At 33.6% G+C, this 16392-nt stretch overlaps 1 protein-coding gene across 1 annotated transcript in view; it reads right to left on the bottom strand.

The window, feature by feature from the left end:
- The window catches only part of SLCO6A1 (solute carrier organic anion transporter family member 6A1), a 65419-nt gene that overhangs the window by 34470 nt on the left and 14557 nt on the right, over positions 1–16392 (bottom strand). The window contains exons 4-8 of the mRNA XM_016221969.2: positions 12333–12515; positions 10083–10179; positions 6178–6299; positions 5246–5355; positions 1964–2108 (exon numbers count right to left, since the gene is read on the bottom strand). Coding sequence (XP_016077455.2) covers positions 1964–2108; positions 5246–5355; positions 6178–6299; positions 10083–10179; positions 12333–12515 — 657 coding nt within the window. The remainder of the gene's footprint in view (positions 1–1963; positions 2109–5245; positions 5356–6177; positions 6300–10082; positions 10180–12332; positions 12516–16392) is intronic.

A 16392-nucleotide genomic window follows, 5' to 3' on the forward strand; every position in this document is an offset into this window, starting at 1 on the left:
ACCCGTTTGAGCTAAAAGTCTCCATGACTGATGATTTTGTGTGCTGGAGCTTTTGGAAAAGGGAGGCACCCTCCACTTGAAAGTATCCCTTTGGGCTATAGGATTGTTGACTTCCTGAAACAGCTACATTTGAAAAGCAACTCTTGCCCAGCTGGCATGGCTCAGTGGTTTAGCATTGACCTAGGATCCAGATCAAGGTTCGGTTCCCGGTCAGGGCATACGCTCAGGGTTGAGGGCTTGATCCCCAGTTGGGGGAGTGCAGGAGGCAGCCAATCAATGACGACTCTCTCATCATTGATGTTTCTATCTCTCTCTTCCTTTCCCTGAAATCAATAAAGATATATTAAAAAAAAGAAAAAGAAAAGCAACTCTTGGTTTACCTCCGGCCTCCTGTCAAAACCAAAGCCCTGACCAATGGAGGATTTGATATTCTTATTTTGGGATGGACCAACTCAAACTCATAACTAACTATTTGAGAAGTCTCATTTGTCAACTGGAAATGGTAATATTTAAGCCACAGGCATGTTCATAAGAGATTTTCAAGTGTTTAAAGAAACACCTCTAATAGATCATACAGCCCTCAGAAGACTATGGAAATCTCTCTTAAACAAAGTTCCTCTTGGTTACCTAGGGAAGCTTTAGGGAGAGATTGATGACACATTATTTACATGCATCCTTAGGGCAGTTATCTCTACAATAAGAGTAATCCAATTAGAAAACGTTACAAAATTTGTCCCTGATTTTAGCTGAATTAATCAATGACACCACCTCATCCCTGGAAAGCACTCTGGTTAGCCTGTCACTGATCAGCATTGTTATTTATGGATGACAGAATTGCCCAAAACTTCATTCTTGTAGGCGAATGTAGAATATATGCAATAGCTAATAAATTCTGTTAGACCTGGATTAATCAGGCTAAGTGGAAAGGTCAATACAGAAACTTACAGAGAAAGTCATCTTGCTTTCTAAGGTAGACACTGAGGGCCAAGGGATTTATTTAGCCGGCTGGGTATAGGACCTTGCCAGTATGATTAAGGACAATATTGCAGGTAGCCTTATCCTGTTGCTTGAAGTCCTGTTAATATCATCCTTAATTAAATACTATATGAAACAAGTTGAGTGGATTTAGTCCCAATCTCTGTTGATTAGATCAATCATGCCTGTGAAAAATGTGGTATACTCATGGGAAAATGTGTCATTATAGCCCTTGAAACTGGGTCACGTTTTTGGATTTTGTACTATTTGCTGTCTGACAATGATAAGCCCTCTATCATAAAATCTAATCAATAATGGGGTGATAGTAAATGTTTTTGCACATCTTAATGTTTGCATTTTATTTGGCCCACATGTTTCTTAAACCTGGGTCAACTTTTACAAATGGGCACAAGGAGCCATGCGCAAGCCTACTGTTAGTGTATTGTTTGAAAGAGAAAAAAAGGTGGAGGCAACTTCATGTCCATTAGTATGACAATATGTAAATAAACAGTGGTATGTTCATAAAACAGAATCCTATTGCACAGTAAATGCATTGAATAGATAAGAGATCAGCATGGATCTGATGAACATACTTTGAGATGAAAGTAAGAGAAAAATATGTCTAAAATGATACATGAATTTTAGAAATAGATTCTGTATGGATAGGGAAATAAGCATTAAAAATACACAAAGGTGTCAAAAGGATGTACTCTAACTTTAGAAGAGTGGTTACCTATGGGGAGGGAGGAAAAGAGATGGGATAAGGGAGGGGTGCAGAAGTCTTACAAGGTTTTATGTGTTAAAAAATATTAATGGAATGATGGCAAAGTGCTCATTTTTAAAATGTGAGCAAATGGTATTTAGGTATTTAAAGTCTGAGAAAATACTATTATTCCTCTACTTTCTCCTTTTTGAAATATTTTATAAGTACATATAAAAAAAGTTTATATAAAAATTTCAAAATGAATACAATGAGAAGAAAAGTTACCTGAAACTATAGTTGCCTCACTAGATGTTAATATAAACTGATTTTCCGTATATTTAGGCAAAAATTCAGAAGCTCCAATTGTAAGTAAAGATTCTGAAGCTTTAGTCAGAGCTAGGCATACAAACATTGGAGTCTTCATCAGAATCTGAAATAGAAATGTTACATATGGATTATTTTATTTTGTTAGCTAAAGAAGAGCAAATATCCCCACTCATATGTTAATAACCAATCCACCAAAATTTAATCTTTCCCAATGTAAACTGAAAAATATATATACATATATAAATCCAAACAGAAATTTACAATTCACCAATATACACATACTATGAAAGACATGCAGTGTTTGAACCACTGAGCCATTTTTATTTGTAATTTGATCTTCATACCACCTGTAATTTTTATTTATGGGTCTGGCAGAAAGATTAAGAAAAAATAGACATCATTAACCAGGTATTTAGAATTTCCCTTTAGTTTTTTTTTTTCCTTAGCAACTATAGACAAAGAAAAAATAAGCAGTACTAAAGGAAAATCACTAGGATTGCAGTCAAGATTCTATAATATTTTACTCCTGGGAATTCCACATACTAAAGAGTGGAGTCATTTAATTTCTGCATTTTATCCAATTAAAAAATAGGCAGAGTCAAAGCTGCAGAATATACATTCTCCTCAAGTGCACATGGGACATTCTCAAAGATAGACCACATGTTAACACACAAAACAAGTCTCTACAAGTTCAAGAAGATTTAAATAATATCAAGCATCTTCTTGGATATTTACATGTTGGAATACTATGCAGCTGTAAAAAATGATTCCCTCACCCTTTGAGACAGCATGGTGGGCCCTGGAGAGTATTATGCTAAGCAAAATAAGCCAGTCAGGAAAAGACAAGTATCACATGATCTTACTCATATGTGGAATCTAATAAACAAAATAAACCGATGAACAAATAGATCCAGAGTCATAGAAGCATGGAACAGACTGACGAATCTCAGAGGGAAGGCAGGGGTTAGGGCAGGATGGGGACAGAATAACCTAAGAACTTATATGCATATATAATCCATGGACACAGGCGATAGTGTGGTAAAGGCCTGGGGGGGTGCAGGGTGGAGGAGATCAATGGGGGGGAGGGGACAGTTGTAATACTTTCAACAATAAAGTATAAAAAAATAATTTAAAAATTTAAAAATGAGCAGAGGACCTAAACAGAAACATTTCCCATGGATTCATACAAATGACCAACAGATATATGAAAAGATACTCAATTTCACTAGCTATTAGGAAAATGCAAGTCAAAACTATAATGTGATACCACCTCACACCTGTTAGAATGGCTATTATCAACGAGACAAGTAATAACAAGTGTTGGCAAGGTTGTAGAGAAAAGGGAACCCTCATTTATTGCTGGTGGGAATGTAAACTGGTAGAATCACTATGGAAAACAGGATGGCAGTTCCTCAAAAAAATTAAGAATAGAGTTACCATATGACCCAGCAATCCTTCCTCTTGGCATCTACCCAAAAAACTTGAAAACATTTATTCTCAAAGATATATGCACCCCTATGTTCACTGCAGCACTATTCACAGGAGCCAAGACATGGAAACAATCAAAGGGTCCTTCGATAGATGACTGGATAAACAAGATGCGGTACAGGTGTACTATGGAATACTACTCAGCCATAAGAAAAGGTGAAATACTACCATTTGTGACAACATGAATGAACCTTGAGAAAATTATGCTAAGCAAAATAAGTCAGTCAGAAAAAGCTAAAAACCATATGATTTCACTCATACGTGGGATATAAAACTGACTCACAGACACAGACAACAGTGTGGTGGTTACCAGAGTGAAGTTGGGGGTAGGACAGTAAAGGGTAAAGGGGGCCAAATATATGGTGATGGAAGATGATTTGACTTTGGGTGGTGGGCACACAATGCAATATACAGATCATGTATCATAGAAATGTACACTTGAAACCTATATGTTCCTATTAACCAACATTACCCCAATAAATTTAATTTAAAAAAATAAAATAAATTCTGCATTTTAGTGTATTTTTTGAACTTATTCAGAAACCTTACTAGGAAGTATAGGGATGGTTTACTATTACCTATTATACTATTACACTATACAGAATAATTAACATGACTATAAATTACATTAAAATATTAACTTTCAAACTAATTTCTGCATTTCCTGTATATATATATATATGTATATTGGAAATATTTACTGGTGTTTTATGTTTGCATATTTTTAAAATTAACTTAAAATTTCTTTTTCCACCCCAAACACTATTTTAAAAATCTAACATATTCCGTATATGCATCTAATTTGTCTTCTGAATGCTACTTAACTTTACATAGTATAATTCCACCATATTTATCCACTCCCATAGGGTTAAATGCTTAGGCTGACTTCAACATCCTATTGTCACAAATGAAGTTACGTTAAACATCCCTGTGCATGAACCCTTAGGACCTAGGAGAAAGTGTTTGGAAGTATATACCCAAGAAGGAATTTTCTAGGGCACTGGAATTTGGTATACTTCATTCCATTATCTCCAGATTTTTTCTCCAGAATGTATCAGTTTACACTCCCACTATAATATAAGAGACTTACACTTTCTTTCTGTAGTAGTTTAATACTTTCCAAAATTCATCAGAGCAATATTTCTGGTTCCGCATCCCCTTCCAGATTTACCATTCCCTAAGCAAGGGGCACTGAACATGAAAAAGTTTTTATGACAGCTCAACAAAGCAAGCACAGTCATGAAGTGGTGAACAGAAGAGAAAACAAATTGGATGTAGAATCATTGTTTAGAGGTTGGGTGTTTTTAGCTCCATTGTGTCTGTATTGTATGACTTGTTTCTCACCTAAAGAAACAGTGTTCTCCATTTGATATTGAGATATTTTCAATAATATATGCTTTGAGAATATTTGTTACTTCTAGAGTTCTCATTCTAAGTCATTTAACATAATGAAAAGACATATAATGTTAATACCTGTATTTCAGCAGGGGGAAAAATAAACACAAAATAATATAAAAGAAATAGAAGAAGGGAAATACTTGGTATCAGTCTCTGACACTAGCCAAGTTCTTGGCAATGCTTCTTAGGCAAGCTGGGTCCTATTTTCCACTATCCATAAAATGAATAGGTTAATTAAGACTTCAAAAGTCCTACTCAGATTTAAGTTGAACACTTTATGGTTATTTTCTTAAATCCACTATTAGAAAATTGTACAAGTCAACTTAATTGGCTTGTTCATGTAAAATACTTTACCCAAATAGAAGCAGATAAATCTTTGCTACTAGTTTCAAATTCCTGATCTTTATACTTTCTGTCCAACAAATGAGGCTTTTTGTGTTTTCCAGATTTTATCCTTGCTGTACCTATATGTTAACAAGCAAAAGAATCTTATGACGTGTTAAAATAACTAAAATGCATGTATAAACACACACACACATCCTAATAAACTTAGTTTGTCTTGGAATGCCAAGTGAGCTATTTTTGAACAAGCTAAAGTCAATCTAATTAAGTAAAAGGTACATTTTTCTAACATTCCCATCCTATAGAACATTGTTATAATGAAATTTTCCATGTCTGCACTGTACAACAGCTTAGCTATTAAATACTTGAAATGTAGCTCCTATGAATAAGTAAATGGATTTCTAATTTAATTTAGTTTAAAATTTAAACAGCCACATATGCAAGGTACTACAATATTTGACAATACAGTCCTAAAATATACAAGAGTAGTCTTTAATGTTAATATTTTGTGCCAATGAAATGTACTACCATAAAGAGAATATTTGATTTCTCTGATGTTACATGTACTTGTTAGTGTTTTTAAAAGAATGTTGACAGTTATTTTATCTTACAACAATTCTATGAGGTAGTACATGTATTAAATAATGCTAGGTAAATGGATATAAATATGCTTCTTTCTTTAAGAAAATGTATTAACTCTAGATTTAAAGCATTTTTAAAAATAAATGACAAGAAGCAAAAATATGTACTAATGAAAGTCTGGTACATATATAAAATAGTATCTGGTCACATGAGGCTTCATTTGTTCAGATAATACTATCATATATCTCTGTATCTCTGTAACAGAGAGAAATGTAATTCAAGTATATTCTGAGAATGGGGAGTGAGGGTGGGATGAGGAGCCTACTGTCCTTTAACTTAATGAATTATATCATTATAGTCACCTTGTAAACTCTTTGTAAAGCATGACAATGGTATTAATGTAGACCATGCCAAAATTGAGACAAAAATAAAACGAATCCACCAAGTCTGGAACCAGCGTTCATTATCATCACTGACTCCAACACTTTAATAGAGAAAAGTGAAAGATTTCAAGTTTGTATATTTTATTAGAAACAAAACCATAATCTAACAGAGATAGAAAAAAGAGAGAGAAATGAAACATTTTCTGTTAATTTGTCCGTTTCTGTTAATTTGTCTGCTGAGAGTGAGTGAATGAGTCCTCCAATTCTGTAGTTCCCTTTTGTCCTGAAGGATGCCAAATTTTTCCCTTTCCTTCTTCTCCCCATCCACTCAGATGGTAAAGAGTAATTCTTTGATTTTTTTAAACTTTTTTCAATAGAAGCAATGCACTTGGAAGACTATCCCATTAAATCACAACTCTCCTTTAAAACCATCCTTTACCTTTAAATCATGCACCTAGCCCTTTAGCGAAAACCTCCCCTTTAAGTTGCACAATCAATCCTTTAAATCACAGTTATTATGAAATCTCTTTCTTATAGTCCCTTCTCTGAACTCTCAGACTCAAAGGAGTTACCCTTCTAGTGATGTTACTAATCATCCTTAGGAACCTTTGTTAACCATTGTCTTCTCTCTTCCCTGTCATTTTTCTTGCTTCACCTTTGTAAACCACAGCGCCTCACAATGGACAGAGTGGGATGGGAATGTGAAGGACCCTGTGGTGGGATTTTTTAATTTTTTCTTTTTAACTCCCTCTTATTTTACAATTTCAGCATTCTTTGTCTTTAATAATACTGAGGCTATGATTTTGTGGAGAATTTTCATAGCTGTGAAGTGATTTTGTATCATTTAGGGAGGAGATTCAGAGAAGTTGATTACTACACAGCTGCCATTGTCTTCAGTTTCACACACATTTAAGACCTCGTCCAACTATCCATTATGGGAAAATGCCCACATCCACAGGAAGGAGTTTGGGAGGTGCTGGTTTTTCACAGGTGGCTCTACTGCTAACACCTGATGAGTAGCTTGCTTACAGGCCTTTTCTCTCATAGCATGTGGAGAATATCAGTTTTAGTGACGGGCCAACTCCTTATCCCTTGCTACATTATTCAGGGATATCAATTCCAAAGTGCAATGACACTGGGTAGAAACCTTGATTTCCATTATCCAGTAGGTATATGCTATGCCTACAAAGTTTTGACTCCAGATTGCCACTAGGAGTACAAATTTCCTCACTGTTTATAATTTTCAGAATTTTCTTTTTTTCACTTTTGAACCCAGCTATATATTTTAAATATATGCATTATATTACACATGATATGATTATTACATTTGTGTAAATAATTGAGTACCTAAAAATTAAGGAAAATAAACTTAAAAAACTATAAAGTATAAGCAAAGAATTTAATACAGTAACATATATATGACAAACTTAAATCAATATTTCTTCCTACTATAAATAAATGATTAGTAAATGTAATAATACAAGAATTCCATGCACAACACTAACAAAATACATGAAATCAGTAGGAATAAGTTTAATAGGATATCTTCAATAAATAAAATCATAAAGCTTTAGTGAAGAACATAAAAGAAATGCAGAGAAAATAGAGCAATATGCCATATTCTTGCATGGAAAGATAACAATTATTCCCAATTTGACACATAAATTCAAATATTTCAAATCAAAATGCTTTGATTATAACCTGAGATTATCTGGAATTACTTTTGTAAAAACAGCCCCTCATTTTTAATGAATAGTAATGAGTAGGGACTTATTCATCCAAATAGCAAATTACCCAATAAAGCTGTAGTTATTAAATATAACCAGCTATACTTAGTAGTTATATTTAGTTAACTTAGTTATTTTATTTACTTAGATATTAAAACATTGTAGTATTGGTATTAAATAGAGAAATAGATCAGAAAATGGATTAGACAGACAAGAGAGAAGAAAAAAACTCACACATTGAAAAATTTAATTTATGATAAAGATGGTATTTAATATCAGTAAAAAATAAATTTTAAAAAATGAAATGATCCAAATGGCATTACTACAATAAGATATCCCTTTGAGAGAAAAATAGAATCTAGGCCCATGCCTCATATTATATGCAAAAATAAACTGAAATTGGAAGTTACATTTAAACATACAACCAAAACCAGGCAATAACAGAAAATTACAGGCAAATATTCCTGATGAACATAGATGCAGAAACCTCAGCAAAATATTAGCAGGCCTAATTAAACAAAACATTAAAAAGATCATACACCATGATAAAGTGGAACTTATTCCAAAATGCAAGAATGGTTCAACGTCCACAGTCAATCAACGTGACACACCATATTAACAAAATGAAAGATAAAAATCGCACAATCACATCAATTGATGCAGAAAAATAAAATAAAATGAAAACTACACAGCAAAGGAAACAATCAAGAGAGTGAAAAGGGAAACTGTGGAATGGAAGAAAATATTTGCAAATTATGTATCTGATAAGTGGCTAATATCCAGAATATATTTTTAAAACTCTTTAAATTCAACAACAAAATCTGATTTTAAAATGGGCAATAAAACCTTGATTAGACATTTCTCCAAAGAAAACATACAGATGGCCAACAAGTATATGAAAAGATGCACATCACTAATCATCAGGGAAATGAAATTAAAAACCACAATAAAATATCAATTTACACCTGTTAGGATGGCTGTTACAAAACAAACAAAGAAAACAAAAACCAAACAAACAAAAAACAGAAAATAGCAAGTGTTGGCAAAGATGCTGAGAAATTGGAAACTTTGTGCATTATTGGTGGGACTGTAAAATGGTGCAGTCACTCTGGATAACAGTATTGAAGTTCCTCAAAAAAAATCACATTTCTGTCCTGGCCAGTGTGGCTCAGTTGGTTGGAGTGCTGTCTGGTACACTGAAAGGTCTGGATTCGATCTGCGGTCAGGGCACATACCTAGGTTGCAGCAGGGTTGGTCCGATTGGGGCATGTTCCAGAGACAACCAATTGATGTTTCTTCTCTCTCTCTCTTCTCTCCCCCCGCCAATAAGCATATCCTCAGGTGAGGATTTAAAAAAGAAATCTAACTTCTAATTCTAAATTAAATTAAATCTGGAATCTAATTTCAAAAGGATTGAACAGAGAATATCAAAGAGATATTTGCACACTCATGTAAATTACAGAATTCACAACAGTCACAAGTTGAAAGTAAACTAAATGTCCATTGACAGAAGAATGGATAAAATATGGTATATACATACAACGGAATATTATTTAGCCTTTAAAAGAAGAAAATAGTGTCATATGCTACAATATGGATACACCTTAAGGACAGTATGCTAAGTGAAAATAAATCAGTCACAAAAAGACAAATATTGCACGATTCCATATATGAGGTATCTAAATTAGTCAAGCTCTTAGAAACAGAAAGTAGCATGGTGATTGCTAGGGGCTAGGGAGAAGGGAAAAAGGGAAGTTGTTGTGCACTGGATATACAGTTTCAGTTTAACAATATAAAAAAGTTCTAGAGATCTGTTTCACTACAGCGTGCATATAGTTAACACTACTGTATACTTAAAAATGGTTAGGATGATAAACTGATGATTTTTACCACAATTTTTAAAAACACTATATGCAGAATTACTAGTAAGGTTGTCATTATAAATGGTGTTTTTCAAATTATATTTCAAGCAGTAATGGTAAAAATGTACATTTTAGATGTATTTACATATACGTACATGTGAATATCAGTTACATTTACACATATTTTTCTAAAAATATGGTTGTTAAAAATTAAATGTGTATATTTATAAGCTAGAGTGTCTATTGAATAAATATTTTATACAATATAGACAAAAAAGGAAAGAAAATAGCTTACCTATTATCAGAATTATTGTTCTCAAGGGACTTAATTAGGGGTGCTCCGATCGTATAACCCAGAGCATATCCAATTGTTACTGAAAATTCCATAAAGCCTATAAAATGAATACTGAATATCAAACTACTATATAAGCCAGCTTTGTCACAAGATAATAAAAGTTACGTCACTTCACTAAAATGGATTCCTTCTGAAAGCTTCATAGTATACTTTATTAGTCAGGGTTCTCCAGAGAAACAGAATAAATAAGGATTTTGTGTGTGTTAAGTGATTTCTGAACTATTTGTATTCACAGGCGACTATTCCCTGTGTTTTTTATTTTTATTTTTGTTGTTAAGAGTATTACAGATGTCCCCCATCTTCCCCTCCTTTGTTTACCCCCCTCCTGCCAGCTCCTGCCCCATCTTTTCTGTTCAGTATCTCTGATCAAAAGTTTTTTTCCATTTTTTTTCTTTATTTTTTTATTGTTAACACTGTTACAAATAAGATATTTAGAGAGCAAGAGAGATTTTTAAGGAGTTGACTTATACAACTATGGAGCCTGGCAAAGTCCAAATTTGTATGACAGGTTGGCAGTTTGGAAATCCAGGTAAGAGTTAATGTTACAGCCATGAGTCTATAAATAAGTCTGAAATCCACAGGGCAGGGCAGGATAGGACAGCAGGCTGGAAAAACTCAGGCAGAGTTTCTATGTTGCAATTTGGAGAAAGACTTACTTCTTCTTTGGGAAACCTCAATCTTTATTCTAAACAGTTTCAACTGATTGGATATGGCTCACCCACATTATACAGGGTAATCTGCTTTACTCAGAGTCTACTGATTGTAAATGTTAGTCACATCTAAAAAATATCACAGAAACATCTAGACTGGTGTTTGACCAAACAACTGGTTGCCATAAGTAAGCCAAACTTACACATAAATTAACCATCATACATATTATCCAATGCATAGAATACAGAAACTCAGATAATTTAATTATATAATTCACTGTACCTTACTTAATCTATATATTAATGTAATATACATAAATATATTTATATTTAATATAAATTCAATATACCTTATTTCACTTTAATTTGTGGTACTAAAAAAGGATTATACTTTATAATGATACATTATCGTCACCTTTGCATCTTTCATCTAGCTGCCAGGGTGGCAATAAAGTTTCTCTCTGCAGTGCAGTGTGTTTTAATTGCTATTCAGTAGAACTAAAAGTAAAACAAACATATTTGTTTTCACCCTCAGTTAAGATTAATAAATCACTGCAAAATTTCTTTTCTGAAAGCAAACATGTATGAATATCATCTATTTTAGTTTATTGGCATGACTTTCCTTATCTCTGATGGAAAAATAATTTTGATGCAAAATGCTCTTTTCTTTTAAGTCACCTTCATAGTAAGTATAGAAAAACAAATTTAATTTCCCCCCCAAAACGATAGTTAAATAACCCTGTACAAATAGGTGATCTACAAGGACTAGAACCTATTGCAACATAAGGAAGTACAGATGATTCTGAGATGTACCCCAGGATTACTTATTGCAAGATACATCAGCATAAAACACTGTAAAATGAGGATACTACACTGTGGTCAATTAAATAGCATACCACTTCTCTCCCTGAAAGGTTGTGAGAATGTTTTCACTAACTTCAAAATATCAGAGCCCCACAAAAAGACTGAGTGCATGTGTATAAAGAACGTAATACAAGATAACTATTTTAGTACCACACTGAATCTAGTACTGAAGAGGCATAAAACAAAGTTTCTATTCCCTTATGGACATGATGGCAGCAACTTCCCACACACATTCCCAAAGTTTAAACATACAACTACTCAAGAAATTCAATCTGGCAATTTTGAGATTTTTTTCCTAGGGAAATGAACTGCAGCCTATATAATTTGATATGACATACATACTGTGTATACATATACACATACACAAGAGTATTTACATATACACATGAGTACATATATACATCTATATATACATAAGAGTATTTTTCCTATTGCTCTGTATCTTTTAGGGTGGCCTTCAGATGACTTGTCTACAATTCCAAAACTCAAGCAGCTCTTCAGAATTAAGTGGCTCAATGTGATTTTGAAGTTAGGCTACCAGTTTCCATTTATTACAATGTCATTACAATAGCTAATAATTAGCACTTGTATATCAGTTTAGATACGCACACCAAAATACAGAATCTCAACAAAAATTCCAGAATGGGTAAATCATATTAGAGGCAAAAAAACTTACCTAGATAAATACCAGTTGAGTGTGTGGCAAGGTTGTCATCTAGAAAGATTACTCCAAGGGTATAAAGAGGCATTCCTGCTATTCCCTGCACAGACTGCCCAAGGATGAAGAAAGGTACATATTTTGATTGGAATGATAAGGATTTCTTGCAAGTTTTGACAATCTTCATTTCTTTGCAAATATCTTTTGAAAAGATCATTAAATTTTTTGTTAAATGAGCCAAAACTTAACAAATATACAGTATCTTTTATGAAATATTTTACCTTTTACAAGCTATTCCCACCATTATACTCTTAGTTAAGATTTCATTTACATTGAACATAGTAGTTCTACAATCAATCATCGTGTTCTCAGAAAAATGCAATAAAAGAAAGTTTGTGGGAATACTGAAAAAGATGCAAATATTATAAACCAAATATAAATGTGTATGTATGACTATATGTATATATACACACTTGTTTGCATAGGTAAAAATACATATCATAAATTTGGCATCTGGTAACTCTGTCTCTGACCCACGATAAAAGTATTTCTAATGTTTTAGATTACCTGAATTATTAGAGATCACCTTCTGAGCTTAGTTCTATATCCACTTCTTCAGCAATCTTCACATTAACTTTGTGTCACTCTGATTAAATAATTTCCCATTTTATACCCACCAACTTCTAGAATATAGGTTCATAAGGACAAGGCATTATACCAGCAATTTTCAACTGGTGTGCGGCAAGAGGCACACTGGTGAGCCATAAGAATATTTAAAACATGCAATACCTGACTATTTAGTCAGGGGCACTGACCTCTTTTCCCCTAGATTGTCAAATAAAAAAACAACAACAGTCAACACAATAGCTGTCCAGTATGAATGAATCAAAATTATACCTATTTTTTGTTAGATCAGCAAAAAATATATTTTTGGAGTGCCACAGAATTTTAGTAATTAGTTTATGTGTGCCATGAAATGAAAAAGGCTGAAAATCAATGTATTATACAATAAACTTTTTGTATAATACTAACTTTTTGTTAGTCATTATATAATAATCTTTTTAAATTTCTTTAGGGGACAGTCTATTTCTTAAGCTTTTTTTATTCACACAATTGCAAAACAATAGCAAATGAATGTTTGTTGGACTTGCATTTGTAATTAGCTTGGTAGACCCAAACAATGCTATTAGATCATTCTGGTCATGTACTTTTTATTGGAATTTAACAAATGCTCTGAAAATATTATTGTGAAAAACTGGTTAATGTGTAGGTTGCAAAATAGTACACTAATGGCAAATTTCAGCTGGTTCTGTATTCATATGGAAAATTTGATTCCATGTTAAATAGAAGGTCTCTAGAATTGTGATTCAAACTACTGATGATTCAATTTTATATAGACATATCAGTATTAATGTGATATTTCCAACACTCTGGCCTCTTAGTTCCTTGAACTGCTTTCTTCCCAGGTACTTGTACTCTACTTACCTTAGCTACTCAATTTAAACTTTCAAAAACAATGAAATACAAACCTTCTTTCATTGCAATTTCAAGCATCTTACAAATATCTTTACCTTTCTGCCTCACTCTAGTAACCCAATTCCAACAAACCCTAAAACCCACCAGAACCTATATATCCATTGAGCCTGCTCCTTTTCGCTATCCCAATGTCCACTTTATATCCTTACTTCTCTCATTGTCATCGTAACACTTTTAAATCCCTTGCTTTCTTTTATATCACGCAATCCCTCAATAAAATTGCAACCCTAGTCAATTAAATACATTTCCTTACTCTACACCTACAACTTTAAAGCTGAAGGTGGCCACAGAAAAACACACAACCATGCAAATCTCACTTTGAATTCATGATTATTAAACTCAAGGAGGTCCTTCACCCTCCTGATAATAAAATATGTCCCTAGTCTCCTACTCTTCTTGCCTTCTCCTAGAAAATCACCGTGTTTGTTTTCTTTTTCCTAGGGATCATGGGCCTGATATTCCTGCTGTTCAATATATGAAAACAATTGTTTTCCATCAATAGGATAAAACTAATATTTTGGCACCCTTCTTCATTTTAAAAAATCCTTTGTTTGGACTATAATTTCAAGAAGAAGGGAACAGTCAGTACTACAATCACTAGTGATAATTCAAGAACTATAACAAGTAAAAAGGTTTAATTATATTAAATAACATGAATTATGTTGATGGCTTGGTGAAAATAATTTCATGGCAGCGTTTAAGGTGAAAGCCATGTTAAAGTGGACTGAAAAACGAATATGAGATAAAGTCAGAAAGCATGGACATGTCTTTCAAAAATAACTTGTCAATGAAGCCCTGACCAGTGTAGCTCAGTTGGTTGGGCATGGTCATGTGCACCAAAAGGTTGCTGGTTTGATTTTCCAATCAAGGTGCTTGTCTGGGTTACTGGCTCAGTCCCCATTGGGGGATGTGAAGGAGGCAGCTGAGAGATGTTTCGCTCTCACATCAATGTTTTTTCTCTCTTCCCCTCTCTCTAAAAATTAATTAAAATATTTTTTAAATGTGTCAATGAAAATGAGGAGGTTTTGCAAAGTGATTGAAAGAGGGCTGTAAATTATACCTATGGTTGTTTTTGTTTTTTTAAGAATAGGAATTACTTGAGCACATTTAGATACCAATGAGTAGGACCAAAAAAGAAGAAGAATTTGTAGAAGGGGGGAGGAGATCACCATTGGAATTAAGTTCCCAAGTAGACAAGAGAGAACAAGATGTTTAGCAGGAGGAGAGCTCTTCCATTTTAACAGGAAGAAAGAAGTAAAGAATGTGAACATGAAAATATGGGTGGAATTATGCTTCCTATGGTAAGAAATTAAGGCAATTTTCTCTTACAGCATGTATTTTCTATCCAAAACAGAAGATGAGTTAAGTGAGTATTTGCATCCCCTAAAAAAATTCATATGCTGAAACCCAAATTCCCAATGTAATTGATATTTGAAGATGGGGCCTTTGGGAGGTAATTAAGTCATGAAAGTAGAGTCCTCATGAATGGGATTAGTTTCTTTATAACAAGAGACACTAGAGAGCTTGCTCTCTCTTTTTCTCTCTGCTCTACAGCAATATGAGGACATAACCAAGAAGAGGGTCCTTATCGGGAACTAAATTGGCTGGCACCTGGATCTTGATCTCCCAGCCTACAGAGCTGTGAGAAATAAATTTATATTGTTTAAGCCACTCAATCTATAATATTTTTGTTATAGCATCTCAAACTAAAACAAGAAGAAAGTCTAAAGTCCTTGTTGTGAATTATGGAAGAGAGTAGACTGGGAAAAAAAAAAAAAAGAAGTATCAGGGGAAAAGATCCATTTAAAGAGCATAACTGAGGTTGACAGTAACAAATTAACTGTGGGACTAATCTTGTGTGATTTTTCTCTAAAACACTCATCATCAGCCCAGGAAAGATATATAGTTGGATCAAAAATTTTCTGGCCAGGAACAAAAAAGGGCAATAGGACAGGGATCTTAGAATTATGATTAGAGCAAGTTTGAAATACTCTAATATTTCATATTAAGGAACATAAAATAAACTACAAATGAAAGAAAGTGATAAAAGGAGTCTGATAAAGGAAGAAAATACATGTCAGTACACTGAAGTTTCCAACAGAAGAACTGCTGTTTTTAATTATATGAGTATTCAAGTAGGAAGAATTAGTGGGTATAAACAGAGAGTGGAATAATAGATATTTAGGGAGTTCTCAGTAAAGTGACAGCTCACGGCAACCATGGGTATGCTGGGTGATCAATCAAATGTAAAGATCTAGAAACTAAAGATCAGAGTGTGATACAAATGTTTTCACAAACTAGTGGAGAAAATTCAGTTTTAACTGCTAACGGATTTGGTGGAGTATAGTTATCTACTTGCTGGCTGAGGCATAGGGCCTGAAGATCAACTTGTCATGAGTATGGAAAAATGTGATGGGATGGAGGAAGCAGAGAAAGGGAGTGGAAGGTGGTGGTAAATAGACTGTTCCAAAGAGAACATAGAAATTTTACACACACACACACACACACACACACACACACACACAAACTGAGGTATGAACAT

This window comes from Miniopterus natalensis, chromosome 3 (genome assembly GCF_054644295.1).
Source record: "Miniopterus natalensis isolate mMinNat1 chromosome 3, mMinNat1.hap1, whole genome shotgun sequence".
NCBI lineage: Eukaryota > Metazoa > Chordata > Mammalia > Chiroptera > Miniopteridae > Miniopterus > Miniopterus natalensis.